At 40.8% G+C, this 15,941-nt stretch overlaps 1 protein-coding gene across 3 annotated transcripts in view; it reads right to left on the bottom strand.

Moving 5' to 3' along the window:
- PARPBP (PARP1 binding protein) overlaps nt 1-15,814 on the bottom strand; it is a 28,779-nt gene extending 12,965 nt beyond the window's left edge. For 2 of the 3 annotated variants that reach the window (XM_033161952.1, XM_033161953.1), the window contains exons 1-6: nt 15,688-15,761; nt 13,239-13,392; nt 5,693-5,917; nt 3,767-3,877; nt 2,951-3,121; nt 1,258-1,412 (exon numbers count right to left, since the gene is read on the bottom strand). In XM_033161952.1, coding sequence (XP_033017843.1) covers nt 1,258-1,412; nt 2,951-3,121; nt 3,767-3,877; nt 5,693-5,917; nt 13,239-13,392; nt 15,688-15,761 — 890 coding nt within the window. Of the gene's footprint in view, nt 1-1,257; nt 1,413-2,950; nt 3,122-3,766; nt 3,878-5,692; nt 5,918-13,238; nt 13,393-15,687; nt 15,762-15,796 lie in introns of those variants that run through there. The other variant, XM_033161954.1, reaches the window with a different exon arrangement.
- Nucleotides 15,815-15,941: the final 127 nt, after the last annotated feature.

Raw genomic sequence — 15,941 nt, 5'->3', positions numbered from 1 at the left:
CACAGGATGTAGTACTAGGCAAGTTTGCAGTAACAGCACTAGCCTCTGTTACTACTACTGATATTCTTTGGTAACACAAGAAAGCAAGAAAAATTAGAGAAAGAAAAAAATGGAACAGAAGCAAGAAAGATTCACATATCACAATAAAGCACAGTGCAATGTTTATGAGCTAGAATTAGTCCAAACAAGTCCCAGTTTCGTGCACTCCTCCCCTCTGGAATTTGGAAGTTTTAACCTCCACTTTTAGTTAAGCTCATCTTGCTATGCCATCTGGACCCAGAGTTATAATAAACTTTATCCATCAGCTTCAGAAACCAGTTTGAAGTTGGCTTCTTTTAAAATTAACCATAGTTTTAACCACAGTTCGTTTTTCCAGATAACACAACAAACTGGGCCAAACTCAAAGCATAAGCAAAAGCTTCTGAACTCACCCACCCAGCCACATTGGAGGAAAGAGGAATATAGGGTGTGAACTTCTGGCTTTTCCCCATTTATGCATGTCATGAAAAACTAGGAGTGAGGAACCTATGGCCCAGAGGCCTAATCAGGCTGTCAGGAATCCACCTACTTGTCAGTCACACCTACCTGCCAGTACCATGACATCATGGCAGGGCTTCAGAAGCACTATACACCCAGCTTCTGAAGTACAACCATCAGCTGATCACTGGTACTCCAACATGCTACATCATCCAATGTCATTGTTACATCAGGTGATTGACAGGTGAGTGGCCCTGCAGAGCTCAAGTTTGGCCAGCGGGGGTTGGGGAAAAGAGAAATATAAGGCTCTGGTCTGCTAGACTGATCCAGTTGCCTCTGTGCTAAACAACATATAGTGTGATGTACAAACCAACTCAAGAGTGCAGAAAGCAAGGAGAGAGAGAGACCAAGGCTGCAATTCTATGCCTACTTTCCTGACAGAAGGCATCTTTTAACTCAATGGAACTTATTTATGAATAGACATGTATAGGATTTCTGTGTCTACTCAGAAGTAATCTCCAGTGCATTTGATGGGGCTTACTCTAAGTCAAACTATTTTAAATATTTTTTTCAAATAACCTCTCTTGCCCTGTCTGTACTGCAGTTGTTATTAAGGAAAGGCTGAATAGATTCAATCTTCATATTGATAGGCTTACAAGGTTACCTCTATCTAAAATAGCTAAGAATGAGTGCATTCATAATAGTTGCTGGCTTTGTTTTAATGAAGGAATATACATTTTAAACAGTGCAGCATGTACACATACATAGAAAAATTATTACCTTGGATCCTGGACTTCACCAATAATTTCTTCCAGTTTATCAATGAAGTGAACCAAGTGTGAAAGTCCCTTCATATGGGTTCTTAAAGGATCAGCTGGGGAAGGGGCATAACCTTTTCCTCCAAGTTCTATGGTTCGGATAAAAGACGTCGCCATCTAACAAGACATATAATTTAGCTAAGTAAAGTATTAGTGCAAACATAGCAAACCAATACACCACACGTAAACAACAAATATTCCCACAAATATCAGGATGATTGATGGCATCAAAGAAAAGTCCAAATTATTCCTTAAAATTAAAGTAAACATAATGGCTTTCTACGCATTGTAAAACAAAGACAAATCTGTTCCAAATATGATAAATGTGTGCTGTTGTGAAGCAAAACTACAAATCTTTGGAAAGCCATTAAGTATATTGATTTCTCAACCCATTCTACTGTTTCAAGACAGAAGGATTGTGCCTGCATAGTAAGACAAATTTGATCTTCCCATTAGCCACCTTACATTTAAATGTTTTGGGCAGAATTCAATTAAAATTGTGTCTATCAAAGCAGGTACTAGCATCAGGTGACTTCTGGGTGAAAATTCTGACCCCATAGCTGCCAACTCAGAGGTGGCCTATATGGAAGGCACATGAGTCTGCCTCAACAGGACTTGGGATATTCATTGACCCTCAACCACATCATAAAGCAATCCTTTGGCAAAAACATACACAAACCCAGTTAGTCACTGCAGCAGCATCTGGTGGGTGTACAAGTGTGTTCTTTTTATCTACATATTGTATAATTAAAATAAAGGTGGGGGTTAGATTTTTAGAGAACCCCCAACCTTGTAGAATAATTCTGCCCGTGCTCATGGATACACTGCAGATTGTGTGTGCTTCATAGGATCTTGACTACTTAATGGAAAATACTTCGTCATTCTTCTTCTTTAGAATAAAGCTGCCAAAAGAAAACCATGTTTTTATACAAAGAAGTTTTCTTTCTTTGGTAACCATAAAAGAGTGGCTGATGAACATAGTCCAAGTCCATAATTCATAAAACACCAAATAATAAAACTTTAGGAATTGAACTGATTAATCTTATTTTCCATACTTATTCTATTATAACACCCCAAAAACTTGACTTATGCTACATCAAACATGTTCCCAAGTCATGTTTTGGAAAGAATTAACATTTAAAACCCAAATTATGAATACATGGTACAGTGCTCTGGCCTGAGTGATTTCCTATGGCTCTGTCACTGATAATGGCCAGAGATCTTTGAGTAATGCCCATTTGACAGAGAATTTAGGAACACTTTTTTCACAACTACTACTTCATGAAGTAACTTTAGTGCTCTGAAGCCCTTCAGTTTTGATTTGCTCCCCTCTGGCTCCACCAAAACTATACTGATACAGATGAGCTGTCCTGAGAAGCTAGAATATTACAATGATTTCAGTCAACTTTTTCAGTATTTGGTGTACTAACACAGTGTACCTGACTGCAACCTATGCCTATATTTACTTGTCTAAAATGACAGACTGGAGGATTTGTACAGCCAGCATGGATAACACAGTACAAATGGATGACTTCTGGCTGTTACATGAACAATCCCAATCCAGCTCCTACACAGTTTGCTTTTAAAAAAAGCATCCTATTGCATCTCCTCAATGCCTTCAAATACAAAAAAATGCTTTGATTTGTCATACGTACCAAGAATATGGGCATTTGTCTCTGTTGTGCAGCATGTTTTAGGTCAGTAAAAGCTTCCCTTCCAAGTCCTCTGTCAGGAACGTTTAAAATGTAAGCAAATGCCAAATCATTCTTGGAGTTAACCAATATGCTTAAATATGCATACAAAATTTTCTTCACCACCAATGGTAGCTACATAAAAAGAGAATCCTGTTAGTTTATTCTAAATTGTTTGCTTCATGAAAACACAATTTAGCAAAATATTAGGAAACTCATATGTAGGAAAGCAAAAATACTACACTAGCTTTCAATTTACTAATCTCCATTTTGAAAAATCAGGGAAGCAATCAAAGAAACAAATATGGATTATAATTAATATATAAAAGTACACTGGACAAAATTTAAAATTACTTTTGTTCTTTCCAGTCTGAGATCTAGACTTTCCATACTGACTACCCAGGCAATAGATGCTATTTCATCATAGGATTGTCCTTCATTCCAATCTCATTAATGACTCCAAGTAAATTTTATTGTGTCAGGCATTCTATCTCCAGAGCAAGGTTTGAGTAACTGAAAGGCAGCAGGGGTGTACAGGTAAGAAAACATGGGTAGAGATTATGATGGGATTCTGAATCTTGGAATCTTTTACCATGCTTATCTACATGTTCCAAAATGTCTTTCAAGAAAACAGAATACTAGTTTTCTTCTTTCAATGAAAGCAGAGATGCAGCTAAATTTCAATATTAGAGTCCAAGTGTGGTTTCTGTACATAAGCAAATACGTGTTATAATAAACACTAGGATAGTTGGGATATAGGACAATACTCATACATTTTACCTCTTCATGATCCTGGTTCATTCTGCTGGTTGGTGTTGAGGGGGTTGGAAGAACTGAATGATTCTCAATGGCTAAATCTGCTGTTCCAGCAATAAATTCTAACAGTTGTGCCTTTGGGAAACAATAAAATATTTCAGAACTGTAACTACACACTCTCCTACCATTCTTTTCAAGGAACAGGTTGTGGAGGCTGTTTTGATTCTTGAGTACCCAGTACCTTGTTTGCTGCAAAAGTAGATAGCAAAAATCCCAAAGCAGAAAAGTGGTTGAGGAATATGGGTGCTCAAAAAGAAAACTTTACTGGTTAGCTTTAAACTGGTCCTTGTTGAGAATGCAGAATTAACCATTAGTGCCAGAATCTCTCAGAGTGCTCCTTTTCTCTCTGTTCACATTCTCCAAACCACCCATAATCGTATATACGACAGAAGTATCAAAGATTATGCATGTTGTGGAGAAAGTGGATAGGAATTACTTCACACAGTGCATTAACTAGAGGATTAGCTCCCACATGATGTAGGAATACCAACCAGGCTACCAACCTGGGTGGTTTAGACAAACGCATAGAGAATAGGGCTACCATTGGAGGGAGCCAATGTTCTCCCTCCACTGTTAGAAACAGTGTGCCCCTGTATACAAGTTGCCAGGAATCCTAAGTAAGATTCACTCACATCTCGCTTGCGGGTTTTCAGTAGGTGTCTGGTTAACCACTGTGAGAACAGGATGCGGGAATTAACATTTGAACTGATTCAGCAAGGCTTTTATTATAATTTTTAAGGATATAACATGCCATGATCTCATTTATAAAACAGAGACTTGATGGGGAGGACCTAAAAATTGATTACAGAATACTTGTTGGATATTCAAATACAATACAGTCGTACCTTGGAAGTCGAACAGAATCTGTTCCGGAAGTCCGTTCGACTTCCAAAACATTCGAAAACCAAATCATGGCTTCTGATTGGCTTCAGGAAGCTCTTGCAGCCAATCAGAAGCCACGGAATCCCCGTCAGACGTTCAGGTTCCAAAAGAACATTCGCATCCTGGACAATCACTTCCAGATTTGCAGTGTTTGGGAGCCAAAACATCCAAGTTCCAGGGCGTTTGGGATCCAAGGTACGATTGTACAAAGAAATCTCATAACAAAAGTTTATTCTTTATATCCCAGTAGCGGAGTACCTGAACATGGACATATGTAAGGCTGGAATGGGCTTAAATTCCTTTAGATACAAGTTTCTGGTACTGTTGTTTGTTTTTTTAAGGTGATTAAGTGAATCAGGCATTTGATGATAGGGAAATAAAATGACAAAAAATATTCAAGAATCAAAATTACAAAAAAATCAAAAATCAAAACTTCTAAAGCAGGATTTCAACAGGCAACACTTTCCTCATCACATGCTCATAATTTAAAGTACCATAGCAGTTTGTCTTCATAATGTTTCCGATTAAAGTGACTACATCCCTGGAATTCTGAGTTACTCTGACATGAAAGAGCATCCTTTCCATAGAGTTGTGCCAGACACATTAAGAGGGGATTATCTTATTTCATAACCACATAGCTTTTATCCTTACCAAGTTTAGCACAAAAACTGAAGTAGCTTATATGGCTAATATGTGGCTTTGGCATGGATTGCAGGATTACTGTGTAGCTAATTTAGCTACATCTACATCACTTTCTTGGCAACATTTTATTCCATTCTTTTGAATAAGCCCACAAAAGTTACTAGCCCACAAAAAATGCTTACCAATCCACATTTACTTTGTTAGCCATTTTTGTGGCACAGCAACAGTCTGAGATAAAGCAAATTTGAGGTGTTCATTTCCCTGCTTGGTCGCCTTAAAGTCCGGTTTTACTTGTCATAGGCTATGAGTTAAGTGGCTGTTCATCAGCCTATTTTAATTAAATAATTAAATAAATAAAATACTTACACAGGAAACAGATTCATTTTCCAGTGCTAGTGCCCTACATTTTTGATAGACATCTATTAAATCCATCATATTGCAGCGTTTTAAAAAGCTGGCATATGCACTTGTGATGTCAGCATAGTTTTCAGGAGCTTCCATATTTTTCTGCAATATGCCCAGTTTGTCAGGTACCAGGTAATTCCAAGTTAATACCAGTTCACTAAGAGATGCTTCAAAATCTCCACGGTTCTATAAGTTAAGACAGAAGGGGGAAAATCTGCTTACTTATTTGGAACAGGAATTGCAGGCTAATAAAATACAAACCAGTCTTACAAAGTTATATTATGCTGAAAAGCAAAAACTAATCACATAGAGCATTTAACTATTTTTACGAAAGACTTTAGGAAAAATACCCATATCAATTTCCTCCCCAAGCCTTTTAAAAATGCATTGTTGTGTCATGGTTTGATTCTAATGAGACATTATATAGGAGAAAACATGAAGATAATATATCTATGTGGACTGGTCACTGTTTCTAAGGTTTAAAGCTACATATCAAAATCATCATGTGACTTAGAGCCATGAGACATACTTTAGACTCGTCTTTCTATGGCTACTTTTGCCTTTTCTGCTTTCCTCACTCTTCCTTTCCTCAGTTTTCCTTACATTTTTCATATTTATACCAATGCCTTACTTCCTGGAAATATCAGGCTTGTGTGGTGGAGGAGTTAGAGTGTTGGACTAGGACATGGGGGACCAAGGCTCAAATTCTCACTCAACTATGAAACTCACTGTGAGACCTTGGACCAGTCACTGCCTCTCAGACTAATCTATATCACCGGGTTGTTGTGGATATTAAATGAGAGGAAGAACCATGTGTGCCTTTAGCTCCCTGGAGAAAAGGGTGTGTGTGTAACAAATGTAATAAATAAATAAATATCTTAAATTGTTTCTAGAGCCTGGTCTCCCACAGACACTGACCCTTACATATTTATTTTATTTATTAAAGTTCTATTCTGCCCTTCCCCTCAAAGGAGCTCATGGTAGCAAACAACACAGTAATAAAACTGTACATAAAATAAAAACCTATTTTAAACACCTAAGAATGACCAAGACCATCTAAATACATTTAAAAGGCTGCTTACCTTCCCCATGGTGGCAGCATCATATGTCACCAGACCTTTCCCTGGACAAATATGCTTGGTGGAATGGATTTGCTTCAAACTAAAGCTGAACTTGCATCCAATTGAAATGATTTGGACAAGCTAGTCTTTATACTGCATTGGTTTCAATAGGAAGTAAACTTCATCTGTGTCCAGTCCACTCACCATGTTCACATGTCATGCTATGCCAGCGTTTCTCAAAGGGTGTGGTGCATGTCACACTAGTATGTCAGGAGAGGATGGCAAGGGCAGCAAGAAGATTTGAGGACAATCATTCAGTGTAGTATAGTATCATTTTTTTATTATTATTTGCAGAATATGGATAGATGTCTTTTCAAAATGAGAGGAAGAGCACCAAGTGATACTGAGGACACTCCTAGCTGTGATCCCGAATTGCTGTTTGAACAGAGTGCTTGAAAATAGCATTGGCTATTCTTCTACAGTTCTCCACAACATACTGTTGTGAACAGGGATTTTCAACTCAGACAAATATGAAAGATCGCAAAAGAGAAAGGCCTTGATGAAGAGATGAATTTGTCTGCTTCAAATTAGACATAATATAAAAAAGATTACATGACAAAAGCAAGCGCATGTTCAATGAGAGGTGTGAGTTTATATACAAACTTATGGTACATAAGTTTGTACCATAATATGTCTATATGTCTATCATATTTGGGGAATGATTCATTTTCTTATTTAGCTGCATTGTTTTATACTTTCTGGATGCCCCTGATCATATTATAAAGTAGTTGTGTTCTATTTTATACATCAAGTACTGATAGGATTTCTTTCTTATTGTTTTCCAATGTACTGTATTTCTTATCAATAAAATATCAATGTGGTGCAAGCAAATTTTTATTCTGAGTGTAGTCCAGACAAAAAAGTTTGAGACCCACTGTGCTATACTATGGTTTAGTATTACAATATCTGCATGAGAAGAAATGAGCCACAGTAAGACTTCCATCATGCAACCATTTAGAAAAGTTCATAAGTTTTTTACTTTCCTTTGCTTAACTGTGGTTTTGCTGTGACTGACAAATTGTGGCTAAATTAACTATAGTTATTTTCAAATAAACCCAACTCAAATTGTTGTTTCTGAAGTTGGCTTGTTTAAACCATAGGTGGCTTAACCAGTGTGTCACGAGGCCACACCAGGTGGGTTGTGGCAATGCTGCCGCCGCCATGTTGAACTTTAGCTAAGGCTAAATCCCACCTTCCTGTAGCTATCCCTGTATTGAGGTAGCTCTACATGGAACAAAGGTACTCTGTTCACTTTCTGGTCTATATCTATGGCATTCTAGACTTCTCCTGGAATGAAAGTATGCTGGGAACTAGAATGCAGAAGTGTTTTGCTGGGATAGTTTGGCTGCCTGGTAGTTGCCATCATAGCAGCTGGTGAGGGCCCAGGAAGTGATGGCAAGAGTCTGGTGTTTGCAGCTCTTTTTTAAAAAAACACTGTTTTGAAACCAGTTCTTTGAAGTGTAACTACTAGTTAAGCTTCAGAATAATTCAGTCAAAATCTTTTCTCACAAGATGAAGAATTTGCAGAGCTTAACTGTGTTTATACTGGTATTGTAAAAACATTTTAAATCCAAATAAAAATGCTGTCCAGATATCACTTTTCATGATCAGGTGCCCACCGTGACAGCATATTATTCATAGAAAGGATTGTGAGAGTTTGCGGTAGGACTCAGAAAATGTTTTGCTAGGAATAAATGCCAGCTGGCTAATTTATAAAGGAAGTTCACAAAGTTCAACACTTTAATTCTCTGATAGACAACAGGAATATTATATTTCACAAGGGTAAAGTGAAAAAAATCAAACTTTTACCAATCTTAAAGCCCTGCAGTTCTTCCAAATGTTTTTTTGGAATAATCATATACTTTCTGAACATATTACTACAGAGCTTTTTTGTTCTAAATTCCAAATTACTAACAAAATTTCTTTACAGAAATTATTAAATATTTTTTTTAATAATTACACTGAAAATGGAAGTATGTTGCATCATGTTACTATGGAGGAATTACAAAGAAACCATGCTACTTATATGTTAGTGCAATGAAAAAATAGGTATAAAATTCCTGGGTGCCAAGCTTGGGGCAAGTACTCTTTGGTGAGAGAACCCCAGCAGAGATTTAAAATCACTAAATATGCAGCAAACTAAAGCATGGAAATATAGGCTGTTAGATCTATAAAATATGGCCTTGTGAGTTCCAAAGCTTCCTTCTTCCCCTAACATAGAAATTTGGCACCGGAAGTTAAAAATGGTTTACTTACAAACTCTCCAAAGGTCAGTTTCAGGTGCTTTTCCATACAGCATTCAGAAAAGGTTGCACAGAGAGTATTATTATTAGTATTTATTAAATTTTTCTACCACCCTTGATCTATATATTTCAGTAAAACTTGGCTTAGTTGCATAGTGGTGAAAGTTCCTAAGTTATTCGTATAGGAATTCAAGAGAGGAATGTTAGAGCCATGCAACTAAGCTGGAGCAACCAACTTAGCCTCTTTACACACTGCATTCACCAGGTAGATTGTAGCGGCTTGATTAACTAGTCCCTCCTCCAAAGTGAGCTGAACCTGGAAGGACAGTTTAACCCCTTCGTGCATTAACTAGACTAAGCATGTTAGTTATATGAGGCTGGTGATTTATAAGTTTGCTAACTAAAATAAAGTTATAATAAAATGCAAATATAAAGCCTCTGCTGAACCAGCTGCCAGAGAGGTGCAACAGAGGCTCATGCTGGGTACATGTCAATCACATGATTAGCAGCAGGGCAGGCCCAGCCCCACAGAATTGCAGTTGTTTCTGAAAGCAACTTCCACATACTAACCATTTGGGCAAGCACATTGGGGTGATCCCTGCAGAGCCCCCACACCAGCAGAGGGGTTTGGATTGCTCTCTGTCTCTTTTAAGTTATGTTAATTCATCGGACAGAAATAATGCTTATTTTTGGTCTGGTTTGATAACAATGTTTGTTTGCCCTTGCAAACCACCAGATCAGCAGAGGCCAATAAAGGTTCCAACTTTTCACTAAAGATCTTTGTTAAACAAAAATATATCATATGTCAGAAAAGTGTATATATAACTATAAGCATAATGTTACAGATTCAGCTGAAAAAAAAGTTCCTCACTAACCCTCCTCACTTTTTCATCTGCTTATAATTTTATGATGTAAAATCCTTTTGAGCTGAAAATTTCCATGGTCAGTCTCAGCAGAAGAAAGTGAGTTTTCCTGGAAAAGTCTGCTGAGGTACTTCATCCTTCAGCTGCTTGCACTTGGACAGAGAAGAAAAAATGGGTTCCACTGTAACCAAGTTACACAAATGCTAACCTTGCAGTAATTATAACTTGAATTATATGTACTTCAAACTTTATTAGAAATGTAGTCCTCATTAAGATCCTAAGTCATTTAAGTAGTTTTGTTGTTGTTCAGTCGTGTCCGACTCTTCGTGACCCCATGGACCAGAGCACGCCAGGCACCCCTATCCTCCACTGCCTCTCGCAGTTTGGCCAAACTCATGCCAGTCGCTTCGAGAACACTGTCCAACCATCTCATCCTCTGTCGTCCCCTTCTCCTTGTGCCCTCCATCTTTCCCAACATCAGGGTCTTTTCCAGGGAGTCTTCTCATGAGGTGGCCAAAGTATTGGAGCCTCAACTTCAGGATCTGCCCTTCCAGTGAGCACTCAGGGCTGATTTCTTTAAGGATGGGTATGTTTGATCTTCTTGCAGTCCATGGGACTCTCAAGAGTCTCCTCCAGCACCATAATTCAAAAGCATCAATTCTTCGGTGATCAGCCTTCTTTATGTTCCAGCTCTCACTTCCATACATTACTACTGGGAAAACCATAGCTTTAACTATACGGACCTTTATCGGCAAGGTGATGTCTCTGCTTTTCAAGATGCTGTCTAGGTTTCTCATTGCTTTCCTCCCAAGAAGCAGGCGTCTTCTAATTTCGTGACTGCTGTCACCATCTGCAGTAATCATGGAGCCCAAGAAAGTAAAATCTCTCACTGCCTCCATTTCTTCCCCTTCTATTTGCCAGGATGTGATGGGACCAGTGGCCATGATCTTAGTTTTTTTGATGTTGAGCTTCAGACCATATTTTGCGCTCTCCTCTTTCACCCTCATTAAAAGGTTCTTTAATTCCTCCTCACTTTCTGCCATCAAGGTTGTGTCATCAGCATATCTGAGGTTGTTGATATTTCTTCCGGCAATCTTAATTCCGTCTTGGGATTCATCCAGTCCAGCCTTTTGCATGATGAATTCTGCATATAAGTTAAATAAGCAGGGAGACAATATACAGCCTTGTCGTACTCCTTTTCCAATTTTGAACCAATCAGTTGTTCCATATCCAGTTCTAACTGTAGCTTCTTGTCCCACATAAAGATTTCTCAGGAGACAAATGAGGTGATTTGGCACTCCCATTTCTTTAAGAACTTGCCATAGTTTGCTGTGGTCGACACAGTCAAATGCTTTTGCGTAGTCAATGAAGCAGAAGTAGTTTTTCTGGAACTCTCTAGCTTTCTCCATAATCCAGCGAATGTTTGCAATTTGGTCTCTGGTTCCTCTGCCCCTTCGAAATCCAGCTTGCACTTCTGGGAGTTCTCGGTCCACATACTGCTTAAGCCTGCTTTGTAGAATTTTAAGCATAACCTTGCTAGCGTGTGAAATGAGTGCAATTGTGCGGTAGTTGGAGCATTCTTTGGCACTGCCCTTCTTTGGGATTGGGATGTAGACTGATCTTCTCCAGTCCTCTGGCCACTGCTGCGTTTTCCAAACTTGCTGGCATATTTACCGTATATCGCGGCGTATAAGACGACTTTTTAAGCCCGAAAAATCTTCTCTAAAGTCGGGGGTCGTCTTGTACGCCGGCAACATCATTGACGTGATGTGGAGTTCCGCCCCACCACTGGCTGTGTGTGTGCGTGCACCGCCTCAGCCGCCGTGTGCTTGGCTGGCAAGCGCGGAGATCGCCTGTCCAGCGCGGGGAGGCTCTCCCCGCCGCTGCCGCCGCTTCAGCCGCCATGGAGGCCGCTGTGCGCTTGGGCGGCAAGCGCGGAGATCGCCTGTGCAGCGCGGGGGAGGCTCTCCCCGCCGCTGCCGCCGCCTCAGCCGCCATGGAGGCCACTGTGCGCTTGGGCGGCAAGCGCGGAGATCGCCTGTGCAGCGCGGGGGAGGCTCTCCCCGCCGCTCCAGCCGCCGCTGCCGCCGCCTCAGCAGCCATGGAGGCCGCTGTGCGCTTGGGCGGCAAGCGCGGAGATCGCCTGTGCAGTGCGGGGGAGGCTCTCCCCGCCGCTGCCGCCGCCTCAGCCGCCATGCGCTTGGGCGGCAAGCGCGGAGATCGCCTGTGCAGCGCGGGGGAGGCTCTCCCCGCCACTCCAGCCGCCGCTGCCGCCGCCTCAGCAGCCATGGAGGCCGCTGTGCGCTTGGGCGGCAAGCGCGGAGATCGCCTGTGCAGCGCGGGGGAAGCTCTCCCCGCCGCTGCCGCCGCCTCAGCAGCCATGGAGGCCGCTGTGCGCTTGGGCGGCAAGCGCGGAGATCGCCTGTGCAGCGCGGGGGAGGCTCTCCCCGCCGCTCCAGCCGCCGCTGCCGCCGCCTCAGCAGCCATGAAGGCCGCTGTGCGCTTCGGCGGCAAGCACGGAGATCGCCTGTGCGGCGCGGGGGAAGCTCTCCCCGCCGCTTCCGCCGCCTCAGCAGCCATGGAGGCCACTGTGAGATCGCCTGTGCGGCGCGGGGGAAGCTCTCCCCGCCGCTCCAGCCACCGCCGCCACCTCAGCCACCATGGAGCCCGGGCTGGGTGAGTATACCCCAAACTCTTTTTTCACATGAAAAGTCGGGGGGGTCGTCTTATACGCCGAGTCGCCTTATACGCCGTGATATACGGTAAGTAGTTAGGGTGGCATATATTTAAAGACACACACGGATATGCTAAACTGATTCCATTACAAAGAAAATAAATTTAAAACATATGTAATGTTAACAGCCAAAACATTTAGCATCTAACACTTCCCAACATTCTGTTACGCTTGAGTATGACAAAGAAACAGAAGTCAGGAACCTTATTCCTCATCCATTTGAGACAAAAAGGACCAGAAGTAAGTTTATTCCCATAACAGTGTTACCCCTTAACTTTCTCCCGTGAGGATGAATGGTTTCCAGTCAATGGCATGGGGAAGAAAGAAGAGTGTTCAGTGGAACTCATACATATAGCAAAAAAGCTACATTTTCCCCATTGCATCTGAAACACCCCAATGAGAAAGATAAGCAGCATTTTGAAGAGGCTAGCAAGACTCCTCCCTTCTCAAGCATCAGAAGCAATAAAGGCATCCTTCAGCTTTATCTGGGCACCTTGTGAACGCAGTATTCAAGACAGAAACATTTCCCTAACTTTGTTCACTAACCTTTTTATTGACCTCAGCAACCGATAGGTACAAAGCCATCAGCATGCAATCTACACCACACACAGTAGTCCTTTCAGATTCTGAAAATAAGCGCCATTCTTTTCGAAAACACTGAATAATATTCAAGATCCTTTGCTGAAGGGAAACCATCATCCTAAAATTAGAAAGTAAAATAATACTAATTTTACTTAGTTTCAGTGTTAGAAACTCGGGTGTATAAGATAATCACCAAATGGCAGCTTAAACCTAGGTTGAGGTTGCCAAAACTGAATGTCTAGGTGTCTTTTGAGCAAGCAGATTATACACACACACACACACACACACACACACACACATATATATATATAATTTCCATAGCACTTTATGTTTTAAAGAAAAAATCCCAAAGCAGTAGCAACACACTAAAACGCCAAATAAAACAATCCAGAATAAAACTAATTCAAGCTTCAATGAAAATCTTTCAGACCCTTCTCTAAGTGCTTTCCCCATATTTATTTACCTACTTAATTTATATAGCTGCTCTATAGCAGAAGTACTCAGAAGTGTGGTTTAGTGGTTAAAGTGTTGGACCAGGACTTGGGACCAGGACTTGGGAGTGAGGTTCAAATCCTCACTCAGTCATGAAGCTCACTGGGCTACTTTGGGCCAGTCACAGTCCCTCAACCTACCTCACAGGGTCATTGCAGGGAATAATTGAGGAGTAGGGTGAACCATGTACTCCTTGGAATAAAAGGTGGAATATAAACGCAATAAATAGGTTCTTCTGCTTACCTGCTTAAGAAAGCTGGAGAGACCAGCCAGATGGAGATGTCAATTGCCAACTTGGCATCCAGAGATCTCATGGTAGCAATTGGACCCATGCCAGTAGCAAAATGTGCCTGGCATCTGACTAATTTCTAACACTGCTTAGTTTAATAATTTTGAACTACACAGGAGGGGTAAACCTTTAAAAGAACAGGATAAACATAATATTCTCCATGACTAGGGGCATGAGAAGCAAACACATCTAAATGATATTCAATAAGGACAGAACATGGCTCAAGGATAAATGTGACTGGAAACAACAAGGAAATATGAAAGATTATGGTAAAATGAGTTACCAAAGTGACAGTATGACAGAAAAATCCTTTATCATTTGAAGGTACATAAAAATAACCTGGGGGCCAATTCTATATTGGCTTTGTGTGCCAGTTCTCCATATGGAACTGGCACACACAGCAGGATTTAATCTCTTCTCAGCAGATAAACTGGGGGTTAAATTCTACTCAGTTTGGCTACATTAGCCAGTTCTTTACATAGAATTGGTGCATGCAACCAACTCAGTGGTCTGTGAGGCCAATCCTGATAATGATCTGGCCCGTGCAGCCAAAAAGATTCCCCAATCCTATCTTAAGGTAAAAGCCTGAACTGCTACAACTATCCGGAGCACCCTAGAATGTCATTTCATCTTATACTATAGTGAGCACTAAAGCTAGTGAGGTCCAAATTCTGGAACTATTTCACTCTAAAGCAGCAATCAGTTCTAAACCAAATATTTGTATTTTGTGTTTTTCTGTTGTAAACCACCTTGTGATATTTGGATGAATGACAGTATGGACATTTAAATAATGATGATAAAGTAGCAGCAAAACTATAAGGTGATACTCATGAGGGAAATTCCTATTGCCTTTCTCTTCATCCTCTGTATTTGTAGTAATGAGGCATCTCAGAGAAACATATCTTAGGCTACTATCTATCTTGCTCTAGTACTTTTGGGAGGAAAGACCCTGAAAGAGGCTGGCATTTCCCCCTTCTACTGGCATAGTCTTTTTTCAGGTTCTGCTAATTTGGCAACTTCGCCCATTCCTGAAAAAGGAGACACCTGAACACCGATGCATGCCCTTATAATCTCTCATCTAGACAGTTGCTCTTCAACTGGTCACATATATGGCAAGAAACTAAGAAGTGGGCCCTCACATGTAAGTGTGGGTCCTGGGTGTGACCATGGATCAAGACTAATATAATGCTGTACAGAAGACTGTATAAAAATTCTAATTAAACCAAAATGCGGCAACCAGATTAATGCCTGGTGCTTGCAACAGAGAGCATATAACACTTGTACTTCAAATGTACCACTGGTTGCCAATGTGTTCCCAGACTAAATTTGAAGGTTCTAGCACATACTTTTAAAAGTTTGGGCCTATATACCTCCCTCCATATGTTCCTTCCTTTTAGACCTATGAATGAGAACCTTTAGGCACTTATTGTGTCTATTAAGCAAGAAGCCACTGTGATGGCTTCCGAAGCTTTGGGAGCAGCTCCTCAACACATTGTGGCAGACGGATGTTTAAAGCCTAATGGCAATCATCATTTATTGGTTCATTCGTTCTCTCTCTCTCTCTCTCTCACACACACCAGCTGTGATTTTATCTCATCCCTGTTTTATTGTTTAATTGTAATTGTCACTCACTTCAGAAAATCATGATGATTGAAAGGCTGGTTCAAAGTAACCTGAAACGAATTCAATCGTGCGATGTTTAACATATAAAGCTCTGGTGAAACAAGCAATATACCGGTACCTGTATCACTTTTTCCCTGTGCTGGCTGGGTGGGTGGGAGCCGTACCGTTTGGATCCTTGTTGTGAAATAATGAGCACAGAAGACAAATTTTAAAAACTTTTAAAAGCGGGGTGGGAGGAGAAAATGTCTAAAGCACCTGCTAAG

Source organism: Lacerta agilis, chromosome 10, assembly GCF_009819535.1.
Source record: "Lacerta agilis isolate rLacAgi1 chromosome 10, rLacAgi1.pri, whole genome shotgun sequence".
NCBI lineage: Eukaryota > Metazoa > Chordata > Lepidosauria > Squamata > Lacertidae > Lacerta > Lacerta agilis.
The sequence above is the reverse complement of the archived record's forward strand: the minus strand, read 5'-3'. Positions and strand labels throughout refer to the sequence as shown.